General features: G+C 36.8%; 1 protein-coding gene and 1 long non-coding RNA gene across 7 annotated transcripts in view; one reads left to right on the forward strand and one right to left on the reverse strand.

Moving 5' to 3' along the window:
* The first annotated feature begins 144 nt into the window (after nucleotides 1-144).
* LOC114475190 (uncharacterized) lies at nucleotides 145-19,771 on the forward strand. Of its 3 annotated transcripts, none has more exons than XR_003675438.1 (4): nucleotides 145-282; nucleotides 6,833-7,315; nucleotides 13,224-13,280; nucleotides 19,753-19,771. It is a non-coding gene; the product is annotated as an uncharacterized LOC114475190 (long non-coding RNA). The 3 variants fall into 3 exon arrangements; XR_003675437.1 differs by lacking the exon at nucleotides 19,753-19,771 and adding an exon at nucleotides 13,462-13,522; XR_003675439.1 differs by lacking the exons at nucleotides 13,224-13,280; nucleotides 19,753-19,771 and having other exon boundaries at nucleotides 6,833-7,631.
* LOC114475169 (poly(rC)-binding protein 3-like) overlaps nucleotides 150-26,431 on the reverse strand; it is a 43,303-nt gene continuing 17,021 nt past the window's right edge. The window contains exons 1-13 of one of the 4 annotated variants that reach the window (XM_028465827.1): nucleotides 15,942-15,983; nucleotides 8,494-8,615; nucleotides 8,339-8,362; nucleotides 8,191-8,223; nucleotides 7,990-8,106; nucleotides 7,131-7,262; nucleotides 6,919-7,047; nucleotides 5,490-5,633; nucleotides 4,599-4,640; nucleotides 3,667-3,742; nucleotides 2,081-2,139; nucleotides 1,225-1,394; nucleotides 150-268 (exon numbers count right to left, since the gene is read on the reverse strand). In XM_028465827.1, the coding sequence (XP_028321628.1) occupies nucleotides 214-268; nucleotides 1,225-1,394; nucleotides 2,081-2,139; nucleotides 3,667-3,742; nucleotides 4,599-4,640; nucleotides 5,490-5,633; nucleotides 6,919-7,047; nucleotides 7,131-7,262; nucleotides 7,990-8,106; nucleotides 8,191-8,223; nucleotides 8,339-8,362; nucleotides 8,494-8,568 (1,056 nt within the window). In that variant the 5' untranslated portion in view covers nucleotides 8,569-8,615; nucleotides 15,942-15,983 and the 3' untranslated portion in view covers nucleotides 150-213. Of the gene's footprint in view, nucleotides 269-1,224; nucleotides 1,395-2,080; nucleotides 2,140-3,666; nucleotides 3,746-4,598; nucleotides 4,641-5,489; nucleotides 5,634-6,918; nucleotides 7,048-7,130; nucleotides 7,263-7,989; nucleotides 8,107-8,190; nucleotides 8,224-8,338; nucleotides 8,363-8,493; nucleotides 8,616-15,941; nucleotides 15,984-26,431 lie in introns of those variants that run through there. The other 3 variants (XM_028465808.1, XM_028465818.1, XM_028465834.1) reach the window with 3 other exon arrangements.

Consider the following 26,431-nt stretch of genomic DNA (forward strand, 5'->3'; position numbering starts at 1 on the left):
ATAAACATTGACGATCTCTTTTTTTTTTTTTTTTTTACATTCGGCTCTTTGAAATCCACCTGGGAGCCTCGCCCGCCTGGTTGGACGCTGAGCCAGGAGAGGAGGCAGCTCTAGGGTTTCACAGAGCCGAGCCAGAGTCCGAGGGCGTAATCGGGGTCGTATGCAGGTGGTCTGTCGATGGAGAGGGCCAATCGGAGGAGCCGGTCAGGAATCTCAGGATGTGGTCATGGAAGATGGGTCGTTCCACATGGCTGCCACGTCTCTGAACCTAAAGAGCAAAAGGTAAGCAGGAAATAACTTTAGGGAAAATGTTTATTCTGATTTTTTTTTTTTTTAATCAATGATGATTATGTCTAGGATGAAGATTTTTGCAGTTTTTCACTTCATTTGTAGATGGTCATAATGTTGTGGCTCATAAATGTATCATTTTATCATTTCCGATTCGTACAGGCTTGAGTGCTGACCCTAAGCAATTTGGCACCCAAGGCAATATTTTATGTGGCGCCCCTTTGCATCTCAGTAAATGCCACTGCCAATAAGATATCCTTCCACAGGAACCTGAATATCTTATTTTTTCAAAACAATAACCCAATCATAATAGGAAAAAATACCCATACATTCATAAATAAAAGTAAATTAAAAATAAACACTGAATATTATTTTAATATATAAATAAATTCAAGATAGCCTCAACAAAATGTAAAAAAAAATTGTCAACAAGTGGCATGAAATAAAATATATATAATGTATATGACATTGGACAAAACAAGATATTATTGAAACCAGTATTAACATAACAAATTAGGATAATTGTAGAAAAAAACTATACTACAATTATTTTTTAAACATAGACTACTAGTGATGATGTGTAATTACAGAACTCTCTCCTGGTCAGTCCTGGTCAGACTGGCCTAAGCAGGCCCGACACCATCGTACACTGTTGGTACTAACAAAGGTCTCCACTATGTTATGACTACCGCTATCAGCAACATACATAACACTGGGAGCACTGAACAGCAGTAGATCCACTGAGGCATGCACGCTGAAAGCTTGTTTACCCCTGAATCCCAGACCGGTTTCCCAAAACCCTTTGACCAAATAAATCCTGTGTCCGCATCTGACCAGCAACCCTAAAGTGTTACTCCGTGTAATTCATCTAAGCCCCACAACAATGATGAACAGAACAGCAGCTGTACTAAGTGGATTGAGCTATGAGGGCCCCACCTTGCGTTGATAAGGTACTGTGCCAGGCTGATGTTGGCCGGCGTTCCTGTGATGGTGATCTGGCGCTCCGATGACCCTTCCATGGCGTTAGCAATTTTGATCTGTGCCCCAGACATCTGACGAATCTCGTTGATTTTGGTTCCCTGGCGTCCGATTATGCAGCCTATTAGCTGGGAAGAAAAAGAGGGCGGGACTTAGGATGGTTCTAGTGAGTCCTGGCTAATATGATCTGTTAAACTGCGCTCACAGCTTCACACCATCATTATTTCGGAGATATGCGTTGAACTTAGGTATTGGGTTTGGAAAATGACAATTTTTTCCTACTTTTGTCATTTATTTTTTATCTGCAGTTTTCTTTCAATTCATTTTTAGAATGGAGATCTCTGCATATGAAAGTTCATAAATATACACTTAAAAACTGGGCTCCAACCAGTCGCTTCCATTAAGGACAGCAGCGTTACTGAGCCGAACACCCGAGGAAAAGGAAGATGAAGTGTTGGGAGAGAGCGCCTGTCACATTACATCGCTGGCAGCCATGTTTAAAGCCAACACAGAGGAGCTTCTGACGTTGCATCGCTCTGAGATCAGAGAGAACTGTGCGTTATCAGTGACCTCCTGACCTCTGTCACTTCCTATTCATCTCTATTCCTATCTGATTTAAATTTTTATTGCTATTTTTACAACATATAAGATTCAACTTGTAATACATGCATATCTGATACTGATGCACCTGATCGATGGCCTTAAGCCAACTTTTTTGACCTCCAAAAAAAATCCGTTCCACATTTTTTTGCAAAGCGTCTTTGCACAATGAAGAAAGTGAATGCATGATGATCTGTAAACAAAATGTACTCACATCATTGGGAATGGTGAGTTCATGAGTACTGGCCTGGTTACTGGCATCCAGACCTGCTGCTGAACACACCAAGAGGACACACAGAGACACGAAGAACAGTTTGACCCACGAAGAAGAAAAAATCCACCCATCAGCAGCTACGCCTCAAACCATCCATCCATCAGGAGAACAAAGCACTTTGAACAAAGCGAGGCGAGTTTGTTCGTTCGATTTTGTTCGGCTCTCTTCTTGTTACGGACACACCTTCTGAGCAGAACTTTTTTTTAACAGTCGTGATTGGTTGGAAATCTGAAGTAGTCAGATATCGCAACAAAAGCATATTAAATACACAACAGAAAAATAGCTTTTATTCTGAAATGTAACAGAAAAGGGTAGCTTTTGTCACTTCCTTAGCTCAGAGCGTCTCTGATGAGCAGGATTTTAGGTCAGTTAAACGAGTGCCTCATACATGCAAGAAATGGTACAAACTTTAAGTACGAGTAAAATGGAATCATTAAACATGGGACGTGATGTTAAACTGTCCTTTGTGTCAAAAGATGGTAGTCACATAAGGCTTGTCATTTGAGAGCGACGTGGGGGCAGTGTTTCAGATATGAGAAGAGTGTACAATTTGGGAAGCATCATCATTTGTGTTCCTTTGAATCAGGGGGAGTTTTTGGCCTTATTAACACTAGACAACGTCATCAAAGGTGGCCAGCTACAGGGTGATCGACTGAGCTTGCGTTCCATAACTGTTTCCCACTTCACACTCGGACAGTGCCCTTTATGCTTTTTCTCCCTAGGAAGCGTCTGCTCTTTGATCTCTTGGGTGGAGTCCTCCACCGGCATCTCTGCGGTTGTACCAACCTTTTCAGTGACATTGATGCTGATGCTCTGTGAAATGTGGTTTTGTTCCCATCGCTGTGTTTCACTCGACTGATTTCACTCGACTGATTTCACTGGTTTCTTGTACTGGTCAATGCGATTCCACTTTAAGTATGAGAACAGTTAAATTAACCAATGAATACACAGTGGCTCCCGATGTTTTTTGAGTTAACATGCTAAGATTAACGCCAATTATTGTTACAAAAATGTAAAGTCTAACGAAAACTACCACTTCAGTAGAGTAATTATTACAACCAGCAGCCCAGGAACTGGGAGGTGGAATGTTGGAGCATCTTAAACACTGATGGCTTGCTTAAAGCTAGTTATAGATTTACATCCGTCAATGAGGACAATTAGTATGTTAGCATTCAGCAATGCTAGTCCTTCTCACAGAGCTCTAGTTTTTCTCCGATGGTATGTTTGAAACAAGAAGAGAGACAACTGAAACCCAATGAGAACAAATTGACCTCATTTGGTTTTTGAGAAGAAAGTTCTCTGTTCTCTTGAAGATTGCAGAAGGCTTCAGCGTACTCAGAAATCACCTGACAGTGATTAAAAACCAACATCTAACAGGGAAAACCAGAGAAACCTCAACATCTACTAGAGCAGACCACCAGCAGGCCATGTCAAAGTCAGAGCTCAGAGAGAAGAGAAGAAGAAAGGAGGCAGAGAGTGCTTGTCTACAGGTGAAAAGAGAGGATCTTTGGTGGGTGGGTACGTACCGGGGAAGGCAGGGGTGGTCTGTCCGAGGGGGGTAAAGGGGGTTTGCTGCATAGCCAACTGGTGGAGCTTGCTCAACTGCTGAGGGGGAGGGGGGGGGGGAAAGGAGGACAGTAGAGCTATGAGGCCGTCATTAAAAACACACACACGCACACATTCAGAGGTCTGTCCAAAGAGCAGAAAGAGAATCTGAGGAGAGCAACAACAACAACGACAGGTCAAAGTTTGAAGACCCAGAGACAGAGAAAGACGAGAAATAGAAGAGAGAAGAAGGAGACGCTCATGGAGGGTTTAGCCTGAGTTTATTAAAAGTAGAGTTCAATAAGCCCCACCCCTCCTTGGTTACCGGGCAATCCCACTGAGCACTTTCCTCCTGAACGTTACATCTCATGACGAAACTCTATGGTTACCGTGATAACAAGCGGAATATTCCCTTCTAGAACTTTATAGAATCTACATCTCAACACTCCCTGGTTACATGGTTACATGCGGAACATTCCTTTCACAAACTTTTTACAATCTCCATCTCGACACTCCCTGGTTACCATGGTTACATGCTGAACATTCCCTTTTAAAACTTTTTAGAATCTCCATTGCGCTTTATAATGATTACTTTCTCTTCTAGATGGTTCTAGCATCTTCACAGCGGTAACCAAGGGGGCAGAGCAAACGAACCGCTAAACCTTTTTCAGCTTTTTTTTTTCTTTTGATAGTCTTATTTCCAACTCAATTTTGAACAACTTTTAGAATACTTAACGAAAGACTTTTACATATTTCCCGGATTAGAGCTTCCCAAAACCTTCTCAGGCCGAGCCTCATGAGGACACACAGAGGACGGGAAGAGTCAGAAAGTTAGACCATAGACATCGGAACAAAGGTCGAAATTAATATTAATATGTATATCAGCCTGACTGAAGGACGAGTCAGCACTCACATCAGGGTGGGGAATGGCGTACTGTCCTTGGATGGTGTAAGCCTGTAATCACAGCAAAGGACAGGAAGTCACTTATATCCAATCTGAACTTTAAATGTGATCATGCATAAATGTTTAAATATGACAATCATGCATTATAAACAATCAGCTGCTGTTCATCAATCAGATCCAGTTGGACTAAACCAATGGGACACAGACGGGGGTGGGACGAGGGGTGGGAGGATGTTGTTCTGGTACTGAGGTCAGAACTGAGTACGACATGTTTGATCTTCAGCAGATCAGATTCACATCTCGATAAAGTAACTTTTTAAAACTACTTTTCTTTTTTTTCTTTTTTTTTTTCAATCAAGACATATTTTTCACTCTACTTTTAAAAACTGACTGACTTCAGACTTTTGTGACTACTTTTTTTAAGAAAACTGTTATTGTGTTAACTTTTGTTTATGAAGTTGTCCACAAAATCTTTTTAAATATATTTTGATCTTTAAACTAAACTATGTATCTATTTTTTCAACCAAATTCCATTCTTGTCTTTTTCTGACTTTATTTTGAAAACTTTGACATTGTTACTTTTAGCTTTTAGTTTTATGAATTTATTTTGAAGACATTTTTATCGCTGTTTTTTGGTTAAACAAATGTAATTATTGATTATTTTAATAGCTTTATTTTTATAAGACTCTTATTGTGTTACTTTTAGTTTACTGAATTTATTTTGAAGAGGTTGTTATTGTATTTATTTGTCTTATAATCTACAGGGGAGTTTGTTGTTATTTTCTGTTGTTTATGTCAGTTCTGGGTTGGAAGGGTAGGGGTGACAGTGAACAGCAGTGATGCTTTCATGCTGGGGGTCATTGTGGGGAGAGGGGTGTATATAACCTGTGTGACACTAACAGGAAGTGGCTGGTGCTGCAGTAAGAGGCTGAGGTTGGCTGTGGACGCCCCCAGTGGGTCGGCTCTTACCTGGCCACCTGAAAAAAGGACAGGGGTGGAGGCAGGCTTGGGACGGTACGGGATTGTGGCACCTTTGGGTGGGGACTGGATGGGTTGGAGGGAGGGGTGGGGGGTGAGAGGTGGAGACAGTGTTAGATCAAAGAGAAGTGTGCTACAGTGCAAAGGGACAGTGTGGTGGTTGGGGTGGGGTGGGGGGGGGGGGAGAGGGTGGTGGGCAGTGACACAGAGTCACTGCAGTGAACGTTACCTGGAGAAACACTTTCACCTCACAGCAGACTTACAGTCAGCTGATCCATGGCTGCTGCTGAGGGACGAATGAAGCGCACCTGAATAGAGTGCACATCTAAACATCTAATGAATATCTACTGAAAATCTTTTTACCTTAAACATTTACCCGATATCTAACAACAGTTTACCAAATATCTGCCTTATGTCTGCTGAACTTCTACCTAATGTCTATCAAAGAGCTTTACCAAACCTTTACCCAACATCTACCTGTCCAATGTCCACCCAAAGTATATCAAATATCTACCCAACGTCCACCCGAGGTATACCAAACATCTGCGTAATGTATATTAATTGTGTACCCAATGTCTGCCCAATGTCCACCCAACACATACCAAACATCTACACGATATCTACCCAACACATAACAAGCATCTACACAATGTCTACCCAACACATACCAAGCCTTTACACAACATATACCAAACATATATCCAATATCTGCCTGACGTCTACCCAACACATAACAAGCATCTACACAACGTCTACCCAACACATACCAAGCATCTACACAACGTCTACCCAAAGCATAACAAGCATTTACACAACGTCTGCCCAACGCATACCAAGCATCTACACAACTTGTACAAATCATCTATCAATGTCTGCCCAACGTCCACTCAACATGTGCCAAACATCCACACAACTATTACCCAACATCTTCCCAAAAGTTCACCCAACGCATATGAGACATCTGCCCATCATATCCTGAATGTCTGCCCATTGTCCACCAAACACATACTAAACATCTAATCTACCCAATGTCTGCTAATTGTCTACCTAACTTTTATCAAATGTCTACCTAACATAGACCAAACATTCACTTAACATCTACCCAGTGTCTACCCAACTTCCACCATACATCAAACACACATCTTTCAAATATCTACAATTCATCTACATAAGATCAGCCTAATGTCTGCCCAACATTTTTGTTTAGAGAGACATTGTTAATGTTTGTTTTACATATCCTTTTTCTCCACCTGCCCTCATCACAGATGATTTAGAGTTTGGAGACAACGTGGGGACATCCCGAAGGGAGAAGATCAAATAATGAATTGGTTTCCCCTTGCCCTCACTGTACCTCCAGCATCACCACACATATCTGTTTGACACACTGGATGATGGCTTCAGGTGCCCCGGAAATGGTTACGGCTCTTTCTGTGGAGTTGGGGAGCATGTCTCCGGCAACCTGGACCTGAGCTCCTGTGGACTGAAGTGAGAAGAAGGATGTCAAAGAGTGATCAGCCAAAACTTGAGCACCTTCAGTGTATTGTTATCGTTTATAATTCCCACCTCTCTCATCTCCTTGATCTTGGATCCTCCCTTCCCGATCAGCGATCCACACTGACTGGCCGGGACTACCAGCCTCAGAGTCACTGGGGGTTTGCTGGTGGCTGGACTGTTGCTCATGGAGTTGATGATGTCCTGGACCAAGAAACGACACAATTACCATCACACACTCCAGGATCCGTCTGCAGGTTGGTCCGTCTGTCTTGGACTCAGTTCTGCTGACTCAGCACTGGCCCTGTTTGTGAGATTACTCAGCACATTTTGGTTTTACACAATGTGTTTATTTGGAATAGAGTAGGGAAGCACAGCATGATCACAGGGAAAAATAATAATATATAATATTAACAAATACCAGGAGTAAAATAGTAAAGGTTGGACGATGTGTCATGCAACAAGATATTGCAATATTAAAATGTCATAAAATGTATCGTCAAGGCTATGAGTAGGGTTGTGATGGGGGGGGAAAAAAAAAAAACACAATCTACTACACACCAGATTATTATTGTTAGTTTTTATATTGATAAAACAAAAGCATGGTATTGTTTCCTTACCACAGATATTGTAAGCAACATAGTTTAAAATAAAAAAGTACACACAATATAAAAGGCCAAGACAACACAAAATAAATATCAAAAATAAATATTGTATTGTTATCGCGAGCCCATTATCGTCTATCATCTATCGTATCGTGAACTCAGTGTATCGTCCCATCTCCATAAAATACTCAGTCACAAATGTTGAACTATAAATTATTGCTTATTTCTCTTTGCAACATTTTATTCTGCTTCATGAAATCTAATACCACTTCAAAAGAAATGCAAGGAGAGTGTTTTGTGTCGTGTGCGTCGGACGTGTCTCTGACCTCCTCGAACTTGTATGCAATCATGGCGAAGGCCTTAAAAATGGCGTCTGTCGGACCAGTGATGGTGACGATCCTCTCTGGACAGTTTCCCTCTGAGATATTAATACGAGCTCCGCTCTGTTACACAGGAATATATTTAAATAAAGTAACAAAGAAAAGGAAGAAATGGATAAATAGGAGTCATTGTAATGCTGGTCTCACTTCTTCACGCATCTTCTTAACAGTTTCGCCTTTCTGTGAAACAAAGATAGAATTTAAAGAGCTCAGTTCATAAAGAAAAACAATAACAAAGATACATTTCCATATTAAATGAGATTAAAAAGATTATAATACATATTTTGTGAAATACCTTTCCTATGATGCTTCCAACCTCCTAAAAAAAACAGCAGAACAAAGATTTAATTAGAAAATTGTCTTGGTATTTTGTGTATTGTTACCTTGAGGTGTGTGTGGGTGTGGGTGGTAATTTGTGTATAGACAGTACCATATGTGGTATTGTGTTACCTTGCCATGCATCAGCAGCCTGATTGTGAGTGTAACGTTGAGTCCTCCCTCTGATTGGACCTTGATTGGCTCCATGCTGGGATTGGATGTGATGGAAGGGGCGGAGTCAACCAACAGGTCACCTGACAAGGAAACGCAATCAAATATATTAAAATTACCTGCCTTTATTTGTTAATTTTGTATTATTATTATTATTATTATTATTATTTTGTTTTTGTTTATCTATTTATTTTTGTATTTGTGCAACACTTTAATACCACTTCAAAAAGGTGTTGAAATTCCCCAGTGGTGAAGTAGAAGTGTTGTATAAAGAGAGTGCACATGAAAAAATAGATTATGAAAATAAAATTCAGTCAGGGATAATGTAAGTGTTAAGTGTTAATTTCCTAACATTGTAATTGGGACTATTTTGCGCTGCGGATTTCCTGCGTAAGTAGGTTATGGGCGGAGCCATACCAACAGGCGCTAGTTTTAGCATCCGCGCGCGTTTAATTGAGCCCTGGGGGAAACTACGGTAAGTAAATATCATTTAAACAAAACTAGATGTTTATTATTTACTTCAATTGTGTATTAGATTTCACGTTATATGTCTTAATCGTGCTTTATTTTTGTGTTGATTTTAAGTGTTATTTCCGCTTTGACTCCGTTTGTGGGCGGAGTAACATTAGTTTTGGTCTTCTTCTTCTCCGGATTAATTTATATGAAAACCTGGTATAATTTATTAAATTCTCCCTGCTTTAGTTAAGTTTACTGATAAGTGTTTTGCTTTTAGTCTACATTTCTATTCTTTTTTTTTTTTAAATAAAACTTTTTTCGTGAATAGGTAGCGCTAATGTCTTTATAACATTTAAAAACTTAAAAAGTAAAATCGATTTTACATTTTTTGTACCAGGTGATTTCAATTAAATGTTTATTGTTGATTTTTTTATTTTTTATTTTTTGTCTGATCAATACAAAATGTACGTTAAGGCTCTTTTTAAAATGACAAACAGTTAATAAATTAATTAGGGTATTTAATGTATTTATTTTCACGTTATTGTAAATATGTAAATGTTTCCTCTTCAAGCTTCTCTGGACAAACAATAATTCTGTATTTGCTAAAATGAGGAGTTTCAGATGTATTTCACAATCCTAATTGACATCAAAATACAAAAAAAAAAAAAAAGTTTGCTTTTTACATTAAGTTTGAGCATTTTTGTATTTTTGTATTATTTATTGCAAACGTTTTGATATTTAATCATTAGCAATCTTGTCTAATCTTCCTTCAAATTAATAGATTAGCCTTTTTTTTTTATTTTTTTTTTAGCTTTATTCTGCACATTCAGCCCCAAAAGATGCCTCAAGGTAAAGCTACAATGCAAAAAAAGAATAAAATAAATTAATATTGTACATTTTATCCACGTTTTTGCTGATTTTATTTATTTTTAATTTATTAAAAAAACTGAGGAAAAGTTATAGTCTGACCAAAGTAAGATATTTGGATGAAATTAGAGACAGTCTGGTGGTTTTGTGGGTCATCATATGTCACTAGATTTATTTATTTTAGTTTAGCCAGCAGGGGGCACTGTAGTCTTATCAATATGATCTTATGTTGTCAATTTAAAAAAAATGTTTCATCATAATTTTAGAAAATTGGATTTAGAGCTTTTTGGAATATTATTGTTCAATTGTTTGCCCACCTTTCACATTATTAATTCTAATAATTTAATATTCTTGTAACGAGTTAAGATGTGAATTCTTCCCTCTATCGACCCACTTTGGCTGCTCTAGATTTTGGTTCTGGTCCAGTTGAGAGATGAGAACCTGCTTCCAGATGTTTCTATAATCTGCACAGCAGCACAGATTACATAAAGAGCCTTAATCCCTAATCCACAACCAAGAGGAAGCGATGTTTTTTATTTCATCTGAGTGTACAAAGTAGAAAACACACGCAGTTTGTTCATGTAGGTTCTGTTTAGATCTTTTTAGGTTCTTTCTCCCATGTCATATGTTTGGTTCTTTAAGGAGAGAGTCTGATTTTTCTATTTAAATTTCCCTAATTCTGTTTCATAGTTTGGTCTTTTTTCTATTAATTAGAAGTCACTTATGGCTGTTTTTGCTCGAGATTTAAACCACATACATTTGCCATATTTGCGAGACATTCAGCCAGAAATATTGAGGAAATACTTGATATTGTCCTAAAACATGTAGGTATGGGGCTAGTTTGTGTATTTCCATTTCAGGAGGTGAAATTCACAAGTTATTTCTCTCAAAACATACTTTAGAGGCAATATTCTGTCATATTGCAGTTGCTATTTCCATTGCAGAAGGAAATGTTTTAAGTTCCTCTACCTTTTTGTAGTTTTTAGGTTGATTTAGAACACAGTACGTCTCTTTAGACCAGAGGTTCTCAACCTTGGGGTCACGAGACACTGGGAGGTTGTCGCCAAATGACTTCTTCTTATGGTATGATTCTTACCATATTTCATGCTTATTTTTGCCAATTTAACCACATTCACGATTTGTCAGGCGCATCATTTAAATACATTTTTCCAATATTGACAATTTGAAGCATTTTTTTTACCACTTCTGTTCGTTTTCGGCCACTCTAATTTGCAACTTTCAGCCAATTTTTGTGGTTTTTAAAATCCCTTTTCACCGCCTTTTCTTCCATTTTTGGTCACTTAGAACCCATTTTATTTCTGATTAAAACAAGGATTTACATCTTTAATGGGTGTACTGTACACAAATGGATTTTGGGAAAATTCAGACAGCTCACTCACACGTGCTGTCCGTGAGAGAGAGACAGACCAAAATGGCGCAACATAACACAGCCTGTGTAATCAAATAGACAAGGATGTTTCTTTCTCTAGGGCCTCAGATTTTCTGTGATCGTGACAAATGTAGAGTATCTCTATTTTAGAATCGGACCCTAACGTGACATGGAAATGGCTCAGATGCACGTTTTGGGACAATAACACACATTTACATGCTATCATTCACCGTAAAATGGGATTGACTGCGTAGAAAGTGTGACAAACCGACCAATATGTCCAGTTCAGCCTATAATCCCATTTAAAATCTCACGCTACATGTTACGGTTAGACTAGTGATCATGTTATCCTGTGACTAACCTCGCATGATTTCAACGTATAATCATGATTTTTGTAAATTATCTAAAGCATATAAAATGTTAAATTAGAAACAGTTGATTGCTTTATTAACCCTATTTACAAGCATGTTTTTTTCTAGAAATTGTTTTAGATCATGTTATTTTAAATACTGTATTATTATTTACAAATGCAGAGTAGCCAGGATTAGTGACGAGTTGAGCCAGCTCAGATATTTTTATTTTTTTTTTTACTGCGTTTTAAATAAAATTAGACAAACTACGTTTATATTTGGAAAAAGGAAAGTATAGAATAGAGATTGTGTTGTTTTAATTTGAAAAGGAATAATAGTTAAAAAATCTGTCATGTTTTCTTTTATTTTGATCAATTACTAGTCATTTCAGGCGACCCCACGTGGGGTCCCGACCCCAAGGTTGAAAACAGAACTACAGCAGTGATTAGCACCATTTTTGATGGAGAAAATAATTTTGGGCAAATCAAGAATAAAGTTGAAATGTCGAGATAAGCCTCGTCAGCTCCCGTAGATTTGACTTTTTTTAGCAAACCTTCCGGCTTTTATCACAATATTGTATTTTGAGTTCATTTTTGAAATTTCGACTTTAATCTCAACATTATATTTTAACTGTAATCTTGTGTTTTTGACTTTCATCTTGACATTTCGACTTCAATCTCAACATTTTTACTTTTTTCTCGTCATTTCAACTTTAATCTCAACATTGTGACTTTAATCTTGACATTGTGACTTTAATCTTGACATTTTTACTTTATTTTCAACATTTCGACAATAATCTTGTAGTTTCAACTTTAATCTCGACATTTTATTTCAACTTTATTCTCGACATTTCGACTTTAATCTCTATATTTCCACTTTAATCTCGTCTTTTCGACTTTAATCTCGACATTTTGATTTTATTCTCGTCAATTAGAATTTAATCTCGTAATTTTTACTTTAATCTCAACATTTCAACTTTGTTCTCGTCAATTCAAATTTAATCTCGTAATTTTGACTTGAATCTCGACACTTTAACTTTATCCTTTATTTCCCCAAAATAATTTTCTCCTTCTAAATTGGCCCTAATCCTCTTCCCTACATCACAACAGTCTCTACCAAACTTAGCCGGATAATAAATAAACTAAATGAATATGTGAAAGGATCAATAAGGAAGTCACTGTAGGGCAATGATCACACTGCGTAGCTAGGCTGACCTCTTATGGAGGAGGTTCAAATCAGTCCCGACTCTTACTTTGAAAAATTATTGGTTTTTAAAGACGTGTGGAGGAGGGGTCAGATCTCTTCTGCTCATGTGAGGTAGAAAGTGGGTCATGTCATCCTCCTTTTACTGGATATTGAATTAATCACGCTTCCCGCTCAGCTGCACAACACACACACACACACACACACACACACACACACACACACACACACACACACACACACACACACACACACACACACACACACACACACACACACACACACACACACTGACTCCTTCTTTTTCCTACTTTCTATTTGTCTCGTCTTGTTTTTGACGCTCAGTGAACCGTGATCAAAACTCAAAGTTAGGAGCACTTCATATACACCATCATCATCCTCACTCTGTTGCTATATTTTGACAGGGTCTGCAGGAACCCACATGAACAAGTGACGTGCCAGGATTAAAGATCCTCCGAAAGGTCAGAAATTTTGTCATTTTAACACTTAAACGGCCATTTTTCCCCTTAAATTTCACTTTCAAAAATAATAAAAGTGTCTGAAAATGTTCAAATAAAACATTAACAAACCAAACAAAGGTGATTAGTTAGATACTTCTCCTAGTCCTTAAATATATCTTTTGCTGTCCTTTGTCACATACAGATCTATAGAAAATAGACCTGCATGTTCCTGTTAAAGTGAGAAGAGGAAATGTACAAACTAGAACCAAATCAACTATTAAGGAACATATGACATGCAGCTTTTTAACTGGAAAGATGAAATACACCAGGGACTCATGATGTCATTTTAATGAAATTGGAAACCGTTACGAACTTGAAGTTTTTTTGGAGTGTTTTTTGTGTTTTTTGGTTGTTTTTAAAAGTAAATTATTTTGTGTTTGTCTTCTTTTGGTGTTTTTTTTAGTGTATTTTGTTGTCATTTTGTGTGTTTCTGTAGTTATTTTGGGTATTGTGTTGGGGATTAGGAAACTTTGCGTATGGTAAATGTACTTTTTCCTCTGAGACTGTGAAGGAACTCAATACCACTTTTGGTTAGCTTAGCACCTAGCAGCTAAAATCCTCTTGATAATTATTGTTCATCCCTGATGGGTTAGGGTTAGGGTTAATCAATCTGATTGTTTTTGAGTTCCTAAAGTCCTTGAAATTACACATTAAATGTAGAGTTTGTTCTGTTTTCTGAAAGTTTGGTTAGATGTCGTCAAAGCCTTGAGTTTGAACCTAGCTCCACAAAAACCTGTGGTTTATTAACTGCATTTTTATCTCAAACTTTACACGTTTTAGCCCAAAAAAGCTTACGTTTATGGGCTAAATAATCAGATTGGTTTTAAAGTGTAGTCTAAAATCTACTGCAATCACATGATATAGGCATATATAGACATAGGTAATTCATGTAGAATTTATTTTTGTAAGATTGCAATTTTTTGAGGAAAATTTACAATAATAAAAAAAAGATTTTGTGTTTAAAAAAGCGAAGTTATTAAATGTTAAAACAAGATAAGACGTTTGTTGGTTTTTTAATATCGTAAAAATTAAACGCAGATATTTTGACGCATCTGCAGTTTCTTTACATTGTCATTATACATTCTTTGCTTGTGCTTTATCATACATTTCCTTTTGTTTCTTGAAAAAAAATTCTTTTGGTATCAAATGCATTGAAAATGAACCACAGAGCATGAAAAATAAAGTTTAACCACAGGAAAGCTATCAAATGTGACACAGGCCTTTTTTGTGTATTTATAATTCTTTATCATTAGCATTAATCATGTTTAGTAATTTTTTGTCATAATTTTATTTTATTACTAATTTCACAAAAAAAATCATAAATAAAAGACATAAAGGCATCTATTTAAAACAACAACAAAATAATTATAAAGAAATTACAATAATTTAATGAACTACAAATAATAGAATAACTACTAATACAAGTCATAATTTAGTCAATATTATATAGGTAATGTATTGGCATGAACCAACACCTTAATATTTGATTTATTGGTTTCTTTCCCCTGGAAAATCGTGTATTTCTTGGCAAATGGCATCTATTGCACACTGGAACATAAGGTACACGACAAAGTGTCTTTTTTATTAACACCTGCCTAAACTCGGCCAATCAGTGCCTGAAGGAGAGCTTGTGGGGGGGGAAGAGGGGGGTCGGCGTGCTCCGGTTAGGAACAAAAGGGAAGTGAGCGCATGTAGGGCACGATCGGATAGAGACGAGTAGATGTGCATCTCGTGCCTTGTTGGGCTTTTGTTGGGGGGGGGGTTTGCCAATGACGAGCTGTCAGTCTTCATCAGCCTTCACCGCCATCACCCTGAGAAAAAAAACCAGCAAATCTACACCGAAGCCCGTAAACTCAGAACCGCATTCCAGAAACTTTGGCAAGGGAGGTTTAAACGCCGACCCAACACGTTCACCATGTTGCGAGGGCCGCGCGTCGGCCATTTTAGATTCACCGCAATCTGTAACGTTAGATCAGCGCCTGTCATAAAGTCATGGCTTCCATGGCAAGCGGTCATGCAGAACAAGTCGGGACTCCCCACACCCCCCCGCCCTTCCTTAGCGCTTTCCTCACTGTACGAAGCACAATCCTCTACAGGACAAAAACACCACATCTCTCTTAAAAAAGACATTTTCTCCAACCGTTCCCAACCTCATTCAATTGATTTGATGGTTTCTGGCCCGCTGGTTCCCCAGTGACGATAATCAGAATAACGATCCATTAAAAGGAGCTCTCCTATCCTCCTATTTCACAACATTTCCAGGTCAAATCTTAACAAGTGGAAACAACGAGGCTCGTCCACTCGCCCCGAGCAGGAAAACCGTCGTCTGTCCTTGTTCAATATTCCCTCCACTGTCTCGCTCAACTTCCCAAAACACGGACTTCCAATCGGAGCCAGTGATTTGTGCCGTGTCACTGCTCATTATCGGGTTAACGATTGTTGTAAGTTGGCAGGTTAATTAATTATTGACGGCGTTACCCAACTCGCCACCAACTGGAATTTTTGTTCAAGTTCAAAGTCCAAGAACTAGGAATACCATTTTTCCTTTTTCAAGTGTAGGAAATTTTAAATGTGTGTATTTAAAAAGTGATAAAAAAGAATGGAATGAGAACAGGGTTTTACCTTGAGACGGGCTTCACGCGCTGACGACCACTTTCTGCGTCGCAGGATTAAAAAATCGCAAAATGATTTTTTTTTCGCCCCCTTCCTTTGGCTCCACCCAGGACCCACGCTGCTTCCCGATTGGTCCGCTGCACCGGGTCATGTGAGCGCCTTCGGTAACACGTGACTGAGCGACGAGATGGAGGTGAGAGGCGTTCCCGATGAGTGGTGAAAGTAGGCCGAGATGAGGCATAATCTGGGTGACCACCGAGCACTGACCCCGCCCCCGCCTTTACTGAGGGATGAGTCGAACAGGGAGGGGGTGGAACCGGTGGTGGTGTTGGGGGGGGGGGGGGTCGGAATAGCCTTGAGGGTCTGATCATCCATTGCTTGGGAATATCGTTAAGATTAAGATTGAGCTTCATTTGCGAATTTTCACGGTGTGAAGGAACCTCAGCAGAAGTCAGAGGGAATATTCCTACATTTTCTGCTGTTTAATCTGCCCCCGTGTGCGTTACTGTCTGTGAGGTATTACAGAGCTTTGGATGCTTCCCATCCAGATTTCCCCAATCCCGCACAAATCCAGCCCCGGTGTCAGATGGGCAAATTGTTGGGAGTTAATCTGGAATCATCAGGGAACAGCAGTGTGGATTAGAGCCACGGCAGACAATAAGAGTGCATTTCAACACAACCACGTTTGTTTTCTCCCTGCACAGATGCCCCTCGTGTACAATCCTCATGTACGCCCCCCCCCCCCTCCTGTGCACACTCCTTGTGCATGCCCAGGCCCGCCAGCCTGTGTGGTGCCCCCGACTTTGGTGTCGACAACACAAAGTGGCGACCAGCCGACTGTAAAACCACCCATGAGATAATCTACAAATAGAGCATTAAATCTGCTCCACATTAGGTCAGAAGAGGCCAGGACGGAGTGTGTGTGCGTGTGTGTGTGTGTGTGTGTGTGTGTGTGTGTGTGTGCGTGCAAAATTGGGACACCACGTCACTCCAGATCTGCTCCGGATTCAAACACGCTGTTGTTTTACTGTCAAACCTCCAAAAATGCACCATCAGGATGGTTCGATGGATAAAAAAACCCCAAAAAAAACATGTAACTAAAGGTTGAATAACGCACTATATACATAAACAAATGAAGTTAAAGAAAGCCAAATTATCTACGAACTTCCTTAGATTTAATTTCCCTGATGTTGCCGATTTTGTATTTTGTACATCTTGAGCCATTGGTTTATAGACTGAACACAAATGCTCGTGATGAAGAGTGCAGTGCTTTACAACACAATTTTAAAAAGTTCTACGACATTAAAAGGTTACCTAAAATGTATTTTAACCTTTTTCATTTATCTATATGCACAGTTTATATGTATATAAAGATTTTAAAAATGAATAAGTAATCTTCATGAGTGGAAAGTGGACAAAAACATGTAACAATTCTTTTTTTTTTTTTTTTTTTTTTTAAATCCCCCAGAATAAATTGAAATGTTCTTATCCTATGATTTTTATCACTGCAAGTTATATGTTCAGTTAGCAAAAAAAGTTAAACCAACATTAGCATTCTCAATAGGTAAACAAAACTTTAATTAAAAAGTGCTAAAGTTGTGTCATCGGCAAACATTGCAAAAACAAAAAAGCATTAGACAAATCCCTAAAATGAATAATTTTTTATTATTATTTTTTTTTTTTCTACAAATTTATCCCCATTATTTCTACATTTTATCAGGAGATGTGACAGGTTTATTTCTGTGCCCAAAATACACCAAAATTTGCTTCAAAACAACCTTTTAAAATGATTCTCTGACACTGAAAAGTTACTTTTAACTTTAAAAAAAAGGAAAAATAACAAACAAACAAAAATTATTTTTTAGAAACGTGACAAAGTATTTTCCTGTCAATCTGAAAATGAAAAAAATTTAAGTACTGTAGCAACACATTTTAACTGAAATTGATAAAACATTGTGATATTTTATTTGGAAACGTAAGGAGTTATTTCTACTCAAAAAGGAAATTACCGAGTTCACATGAAATGTGATTTTAAATGACTTTTTGAAACTTAAGTCATTTAAAAAGGGCAGCTTAAGATGTATTTTAAATTTGGCATTCATTGGGGGGTCAAAGGTCAGACTTACCGGGTCAGGAGTAGGAAGAGGTGAGGTGCGGTCTGGGAGTTTAAGACCAAGAAGACAGATGACGGACACACACACATACACAGAGCTTTATAGACCAACACTGATGGCCTTCAGCAAGGACATAAACACGCGCGCGCGCACACACACACACACACACACACACACACACACACACACACACTGATCAGGGCTCAGGGTCCTAATGGAGGCGGACAGGCGTGAAGGAGAGAGCGACAGTCGATGAAGTTTGATGGGTTAAATTTATCGAGTAGCTACAGAGAAATCTACAATATGATTTTTTTCCCCAAATTAAATTATAAATTAAAATGTATTTTCTTTAAAATAGGATAAAGTTATTCATTTAAATGTAATTAGAAAAAACTCTAAATGTAACAGACCAAGGAAAGTTTGCGATAAATGTGAAATGCATTAAAAAAGTGAAACAGGAAGTAAGCATGATGTTTACTAAGGGCGCTTTAAAATAAAATGTACAGTGGTGTGAAAAATTTTCTCCCTTCATGATCTCTTTCTTTTTTGCGTGTTTTCCTCACTTAAATCACATCAAACAAATTGAAACAATAGTCAAAGATAACACAAGTAAACACAAAATGCAGTTTTTAAATGAAGGGTTTTATTAATGAGGGAGAAGAAAAATCCAAAGCTACATGGCCCTGTGTGAAAAAGTGTTTGTGCCCTAAACCTAATAACTGCTTGGGCCACCGTTAGCAACAACTACTGCAATCAAGCATTTGCAATAACTTGCAATGACTCTTTTACAGCGCTGTGAAGGAATTTTGGTCCACTCATCTTTGCCGAATTGTTGTAAATCAGCCACATTGGAGGGTTTTCGGGTATGAACCACCTTTTTAAGGTCATGCCACAGCATCTCAATAGGATTGAGGTCAGGACTTTGACTAGGCCACTCCAAGGTCTTCATTTCGTTTTTCTTCAGCCATTCAGAGGTGGACTTGCTGTTGTGTTTTGGATCATTGTCCTGCTGTAGAACCCAAGTTTGCTTCAGCCTGAGGTCACAAACAGATGGTCGGACATTCTCCTTCAGGGTTTTTTGGTAGACAGCAGAATTCATGCTTCCATTTATCACAGCAAGTCTTCCAGCTTCTGAAGCAGCAAAACAGCCCAGACCATCACACTGCCACCACCATATTTTACAGATGGTATGATGTTCTTTTTCTGAAATGCGGTGTTACTTTTACGCCAGATGTAATGGGACACAGACCTTCCCAAAAGTTCCACTTTGTCTTGTCAGTCCATAGAATATTTTCCCAAAAGTCTTTGGGATCATCAAGATGTTTTCTGGCAAAAATGAGACAAACCCTAATGTTCTTTTTGCTTAGCAGTGGTTTTGGTCTTGGAACTCTGCCATGCAGGCCATTTTTGTCTCTTTCTTATGGTGGAGTCATGAACACTGACCTTAACTGAGGCAAGTGATGCCTGTAGTTCTTTACATGATATTGTGGGGTCTTTTGTCACCTCTTGGATGAGTCGTCGCTGCTCTCTTGGGCTAATTTTGGTCGGCCGGCCACTCCTGGGAAAGTTCACCACTGTTTTGTGTTTTTGCCATTTGTATATAGTGGTTCTCACTGTGGTTCGCTGGAGTCCCAAAGCTTTAGAAATAGCTTTATAACCTTTTCCAGACTGATAGATTTCAACTACTTTTTTCTCATTTGTTCCAGAGTGTCTTCGAATGTCTATAGGTTTTGAGGATCTTTTGGTATACTTCACTTTGTTGGGTAAGTCCTATTTAAGTGATTCCTAAATTGAGAAGATGTGTACAGTAATGAGGCCAGGGTGTGGTGACAGAAATTGAACTCAGGTGTGATCAACCACAGTTATGTTTTAACAGGAGCTGGGGGGCAAACACTTTTTCACACAGGGCCAGGTAGCTTTGGAATATTTTCTTCCGCATTAATAAAACCTGAAATATTTAAGTGTGGAAAACATGCAAAAAAGTAAGAAATCACACCACTGTATGTGTACCCCCAAAAAGGGTTTTGGGCAAATCGAGAATGAAGTGTCAAGATTAAGCCAATCAGTTATTGCGTTTTTTTTCAATATCGTGACGTATTAAGTGCATCAGTTGACAGTTTTATGTGACGACTATTTTACGGAGGACGTGCGCATTAAAAAAATGTGCCGTACAATGACATAAACACCGCGATATAGGAAAGCATTGCTTCCTGGAGCTGAACCAATCATATTCGAGCACAGACCCAAAGAGGCTGCTTGAAAGACTGAAACATTGTGAGCGTGAAAAATCCAAACATGTGAGCAATCGATTACACTGCATTGTTTGTTTATCGATTATGATAGTCTAATTTTCTAAGTTTTAAAGTGAAAGAATTTAATGAAAATTTTTTAAATTTGTTTTTTTGAAGAAAAAAAAGACCCTCGTCATAAGTAATATTCTTTTACAGCTCCACCTTTTTTGCTGACACACTGTTAGGAGTTTGAACAAGATTACACAAAAAAAAAAACAATAAATAAAACCTTATTAACTACATTTTATTTCTTTATAAATATACTTTCTCGTCAGTTATGTAATATTATTTGTAAAATATTGCTTGGATTTGATTTTAAAATGAAAATAAAGGGGAAAATGCATTTTTTTATTAGTATTTCCTATATAAGTTTATTATCAGGGTATAGGGTTGTTTAATTTTAATAAAGATTCCCAGCAAGATTGACATCTTTCAGAGGAGTCAGTGATGCAGAGATGAACTGGGAAGCTTTTTTTTTGTGTCGTTCTTCAGACGATGCCTCCGTAACAATGACCGCTGCGTACTGAAAGCCTTTGTAACTAAAGCTAATGGAAAACACGCTCAACTTTGACCCGGCGCTCGATGTAATGGATGAAAAGCAGCTCCAGGCTGAACGCTCAGAGAAAGGAGTGCTCAAAACAACACTGGTGCATGATGGGAGGACACTTTGGGAGTGCAGAAAGCACTTTGGAGGGAACAATTCAACTGTTTCCCACTGCAGGGATGTTGTTTTGTGTCTTTAGAGGATTACCTGACAAAGGTTGGTGCGTTGTATGTCAGATATTCTATGATGCTTAATCTATTTTAATCATCGACAGGAACAAACCACCAGTCAGGATTTACTGCCTCATGATCAGACGCGATGAGATATCATGAACATGGGGATTATGGGTAAGGTGAGGGCCGAGGGCGGACTACTAAGTGGACGGATGGTGGGAGAAGCAGCCGCTGGAATTAAGCCTCACACTAAAGATATACTGAGAAACTTTACCATTATGACCTCATCAGCTTTAAAGATGAAAATGAAAGGACAACAAGTCAGAAACAACGTTAAACTGCCACCAGCTAAAAAGTTGTAATTTTATGAGAATAGTCGTATTTTAGTAAAATCATAATTTCATGAGATTAAAGTTGCAATATTTTCAGAATAACAAAATTTTATGAGAATAAAGTCGTAGCTTAATAAAATCTTAGTTTTATGAGATTAAAGTCATAATATGTCAAGATTGAAGTTGTAATATTTCGAGAATTAAGTCGCAGTGTTTTGAGAATAAGTTGTAATTTTATGAGAATAAAGTCGTATCTTAATAAAATCTTAATTTTATGAGATTAAAGTCATATTTCGAGACTGAAGTCAGAATATTTTGAGAATAAAGTCTCAGTATTTGGAGAATAAAGTTTTAATTTTATGAGAATAAAGTTGTATTATTTTGAGGTTAAATTTGCAATTTTTCGAGAATAACGTAATTTTATGAGAAGAAAGTCGTATCTTAAAAGCTTAATTTTATGAGATTAAAGTAATAATATTTCAAGATTGAAGTCGTAATTTTGAGAACAAAGACGCAGTATTTCGAGAATAAAGCTGTAATTTTATGAGAATAAAGTGGATTACAGTCATAAACTTTATGAGAATAAGTTTAAAATACAAACAGGATCTTGTCTGTGTTGCGGTCACTCGTGCATTATGGAGAAAGTGGAGCTTTTAGTTATATTATACTTAAATTACGACTATTTTCAAAATATTATGACTTTAATCTCAAATTATTATGATTTTGCCCAAATAAAATTACATTTAAATAAATGTTCTGTGAAATAAAAGCATGGGACATGTTTTCTTAACTTGTTTTGCTGTTGATTTACCTTTTATTTCACTTAGTGTTTCTTCGTATGTAGGGTTTGGAAACTTTAGCACAATGTAATTGCATTTATGATCTATTTTATAAAGAACCACCATGGATCACCTTTGAAATGTTATTTTACATAATTTTTAAGCTTGTTACCTTCCTCAATCTATGCGCGTGTGAATGCTATAAATATAAACATCGAAGATGTAACAGGAATCTGTTTTTTGATGATGTTTTCAAGGATTTTCAGGGATTTTGGTTTAAACAGAAATTGGGGGAAATCCTGGATTGAGGAATTAAAGACGGATTAGATCCGATTTGGGGAAATTTCTCGCTCGCACACATTTCCACACTTCAGCTATGAGTTTACAAATCACATCATGAGGCTGCTCCAAGATGTGAGACTCTACAGATTGGATTTATTATCATCCTGGGTTTCTTTGTATTTGTATTTTAATTTGTTGAAAATGAAAAAAGATAAATACATGAGTAAGTAAATAAATAGATAAAAAGATTAAAAATGCATGCCTGTGTATGTGTAACATGCCAGATCAAAAAAATAAATGTTTGTACAAGTATAAAATACAGCAGGCAACGTCCTTTGGTGGTCACACTGCCCAACATCAGTTTTTATTATAATAACACCTCAGTACAATCTCTTTATTTATATTTTAATTTTGAATTTTGAAAGATTTTCACTGGAGTTTTTATTTTATTTTGTTTTAACATCGCCAATCCTTTATCTTCAATAACCATAGTAAGTGGTCAGTATTTACATTTATTTCAAATTAATCTTCTTGTTTAACAAAATATGATGTTTGAAGTTTTTTCACCCATTTTTATCTCTTACTTTAGCCTTACCTTCGCCTGTTTTCATGCGTTACTATAGCCTTACCTCCGTTTGTAGCCATTTAAAAAAAAATGTGCACCTTTTTTATTCCTTACTATAGCCTTACCTTGTTATGAGGTGTTTGAAATTTTTTTACCCGTTCTTATGCCTTACTATAGCCTTACCTCCGTTATGAGGTGTTTGACATTTTTTTGCCTGTTTTTATGCCTTACTATAGCCTTACCTCCGTTATGAGGTGTTTGAAATTTTTTTGCCTGTTTTTATGCCTTACTATAGCCTTACCTCCGTTATGAGGTGTTTGAAATTTTTTTGTCAAAATTTATGCCTTACTATAGCCTTACCTCCTTTATAAGGTGTTTGAAATGTTTTTGTCAAAATTTATGCCTTACTATAGCCTTACCTCGTTATGAGGTGTTTGAAATTTTTTTTGCCCGTTTTTATGCCTTACTATAGCCTTACCTCCGTTATGAGGTGTTTGAAATTTTTTTGTCAAAATTTATGCCTTACTATAGCCTTACCTCCTTTATAAGGTGTTTGAAATGTTTTTGTCAAAATTTATGCCTTACTATAGCCTTACCTCGTTATGAGGTGTTTGAAATTTTTTTTGTCAAAATTTATGCCTTACTATAGCCTTACTTTTTATTTTGGGTGATTTTTGTTTTTTTGTGCCTTATAGCCTTTTTAGCCCAGTTTAAGTATGTGCATTATATTTGCAGTAGTTTTTAGGGTCTAATGATGGTCCTAACTCAAATTTTTTTTTTGGGGAATTTTTTTGAAAAAAAATGCCTTGCTATAGCCTTACTTTTTATTTTGGGTGATTTTTGTTTTTTGTCATTTTTTGTGCCTTATAGCCTTTTTAGCCCAGTTTAAGTATGTGCATTATATTTGCAGTAGTTTTTAGGGTCTAATAATGGTCCTAACTCAAATTTTTTTTTGGGAATTTTTTTGAAAAAAATTCCTTGCTATAGCCTTACTTTTTATTTTGGGTGATTTTTTGTGCCTTATAGCCTTTTTAGCCCAGTTTAAGTATGTGCATTATATTTGCAGTAGTTTTTAGGGTCTAATAATGGTCCTAACTCAAATTTTTTTTTGGGAATTTTTTTGAAAAATGCCTTGCTATCGCCTTACTTTTTTATTTTGGGTGATTTTTGTTTTTTGTCATTTTTTGTGCCTTATAGCCTTTTTAGCCCAGTTTAAGTATGTGCATTATATTTGCAGTAGTTTTTAGGGTCTAATGATGGTCCTAACTCAATTTTTTTTTGGGGAATTTTTTTGAAAAAAATGCCTTGCTATAGCCTTACTTTTTATTTTGGGTGATTTTTGTTTTTTGTCATTTTTTGTCCCTTATAGCCTTTTTAGCCCAGTTTAAGTATGTGCATTATATTTGCAGTAGTTTTTAGGGTCTAATAATGGTCCTAACTCAATTTTTTTGGGTGGAATTTTTTTGAAAAAAATGCCTTGCTTTAGCCTTACTTTTTATTTTGGGTGATTTTTGTTTTTTGTCATTTTTTGTGCCTTATAGCCTTTTTAGCCCAGTTTAATTATGTGCATTATATTTGCAGTAGTTTTTAGGGTCTAATGATGGTCCTAACTCAATTTTTTTTTTTAGGGAATTTTTTTGAAAAAAATGCCTTGCTATAGCCTTACTTTTTATTTTGGGTGATTTTTGTTTTTTGTCATTTTTTGTGCCTTATAGCCTTTTTAGCCCAGATTAAGTATGTGCATTGTATTTGCAGTAGTTTTTAGGGTCTAATGATGGTCCTAACTCAATTTTTTTTTTGGGGAATTTTTTTGAAAAAAATGCCTTGCTATAGCCTTGCTTTTTATTTTGGGTGATTTTTGTTTTTTGTCATTTTTTGTGCCTTATAGCCTTTTTAGCCCAGTTTAAGTATGTGCATTATATTTGCAGTAGTTTTTAGGGTCTAATGATGGTCCTAACTCAATTTTTTTTTTGGGAATTTTTTTGAAAAAAATGCCTTGCTTTAGCCTTACTTTTTATTTTGGGTGATTTTTGTTTTTTGTCATTTTTTGTGCCTTATAGCCTTTTTAGCCCAGTTTAATTATGTGCATTATATTTGCAGTAGTTTTTAGGGTCTAATGATGGTCCTAACTCAATTTTTTTTTTGGAATTTTTTTGAAAAAAATGCCTTGCTATAGCCTTACTTTTTATTTTGGGTGATTTTTGTTTTTTGTCATTTTTTGTGCCTTATAGCCTTTGTAGCCCAGTTTAAGTATGTGCATTATATTTGCAGTAGTTTTTAGGGTCTAATGATGGTCCTAACTAAATTTTTTTTTTTGGAATTTTTTTGAAAAAAATGCCTTGCTATAGCCTTACTTTTTATTTTGGGTGATTTTTGTTTTTTGTCATTTTTTGTGCCTTATAGCCTTTTTAGCCCAGTTTAAGTATGTGCATTATATTTGCAGTAGTTTTTAGGGTCTAATGATGGTCCTAACTCAATTTTTTTTTGGGGAATTTTTTTGAAAAAAATGCCTTGCTATAGCCTTACTTTTTATTTTGGGTGATTTTTGTTTTTTGTCATTTTTTGTGCCTTATAGCCTTTTTAGCCCAGTTTAATTATGTGCATTATATTTGCAGTAGTTTTTAGGGTCTAATGATGGTCCTAACTCAATTTTTTTTTTTAGGGAATTTTTTTGAAAAAAAATGCCTTGCTATAGCCTTACTTTTTATTTTGGGTGATTTTTGTTTTTTGTCATTTTTTGTGCCTTATAGCCTTTTTAGCCCAGATTAAGTATGTGCATTGTATTTGCAGTAGTTTTTAGGGTCTAATGATGGTCCTAACTCAATTTTTTTTTTGGGGAATTTTTTTGAAAAAAATGCCTTGCTATAGCCTTACTTTTTATTTTTCGGGTGATTTTTATTTTTTGTGCCTTATAGCCTTTTTAGCCCAGTTTAAGTATGTGCATTATATTTGCAGTAGTTTTTAGGGTCTAATGATGGTCCTAACTCAATTTTTTTTTTGGGGAATTTTTTTGAAAAAAATGCCTTGCTATAGCCTTACTTTTTATTTTGGGTGATTTTTGTTTTTTGTCATTTTTTTGCCTTATAGCCTTTTTAGCCCAGTTTAAGTATGTGCATTATATTTGCAGTAGTTTTTAGGGTCTAATGATGGTCCTAACTCAATTTTTTTTTTGTGGAATTTTTTTGAAAAAAATGCCTTTTGGGTGATTTTTGTTTTTTGTCATTTTTTGTGCCTTATAGCCTTTTTAGCCCAGTTTAATTATGTGCATTATATTTGCAGTAGTTTTTAGGGTCTAATGATGGTCCTAACTCAATTTTTTTTTTTGGAATTTTTTTGAAAAAAATGCCTTGCTATCGCCTTACTTTTTATTTTGGGTGATTTTTGTTTTTTGTCATTTTTTGTGCCTTATAGCCTTTTTA

This window comes from Gouania willdenowi, chromosome 2 (genome assembly GCF_900634775.1).
Source record: "Gouania willdenowi chromosome 2, fGouWil2.1, whole genome shotgun sequence".
In the NCBI taxonomy this organism is placed as follows: Eukaryota; Metazoa; Chordata; class Actinopteri; order Blenniiformes; family Gobiesocidae; genus Gouania; species Gouania willdenowi.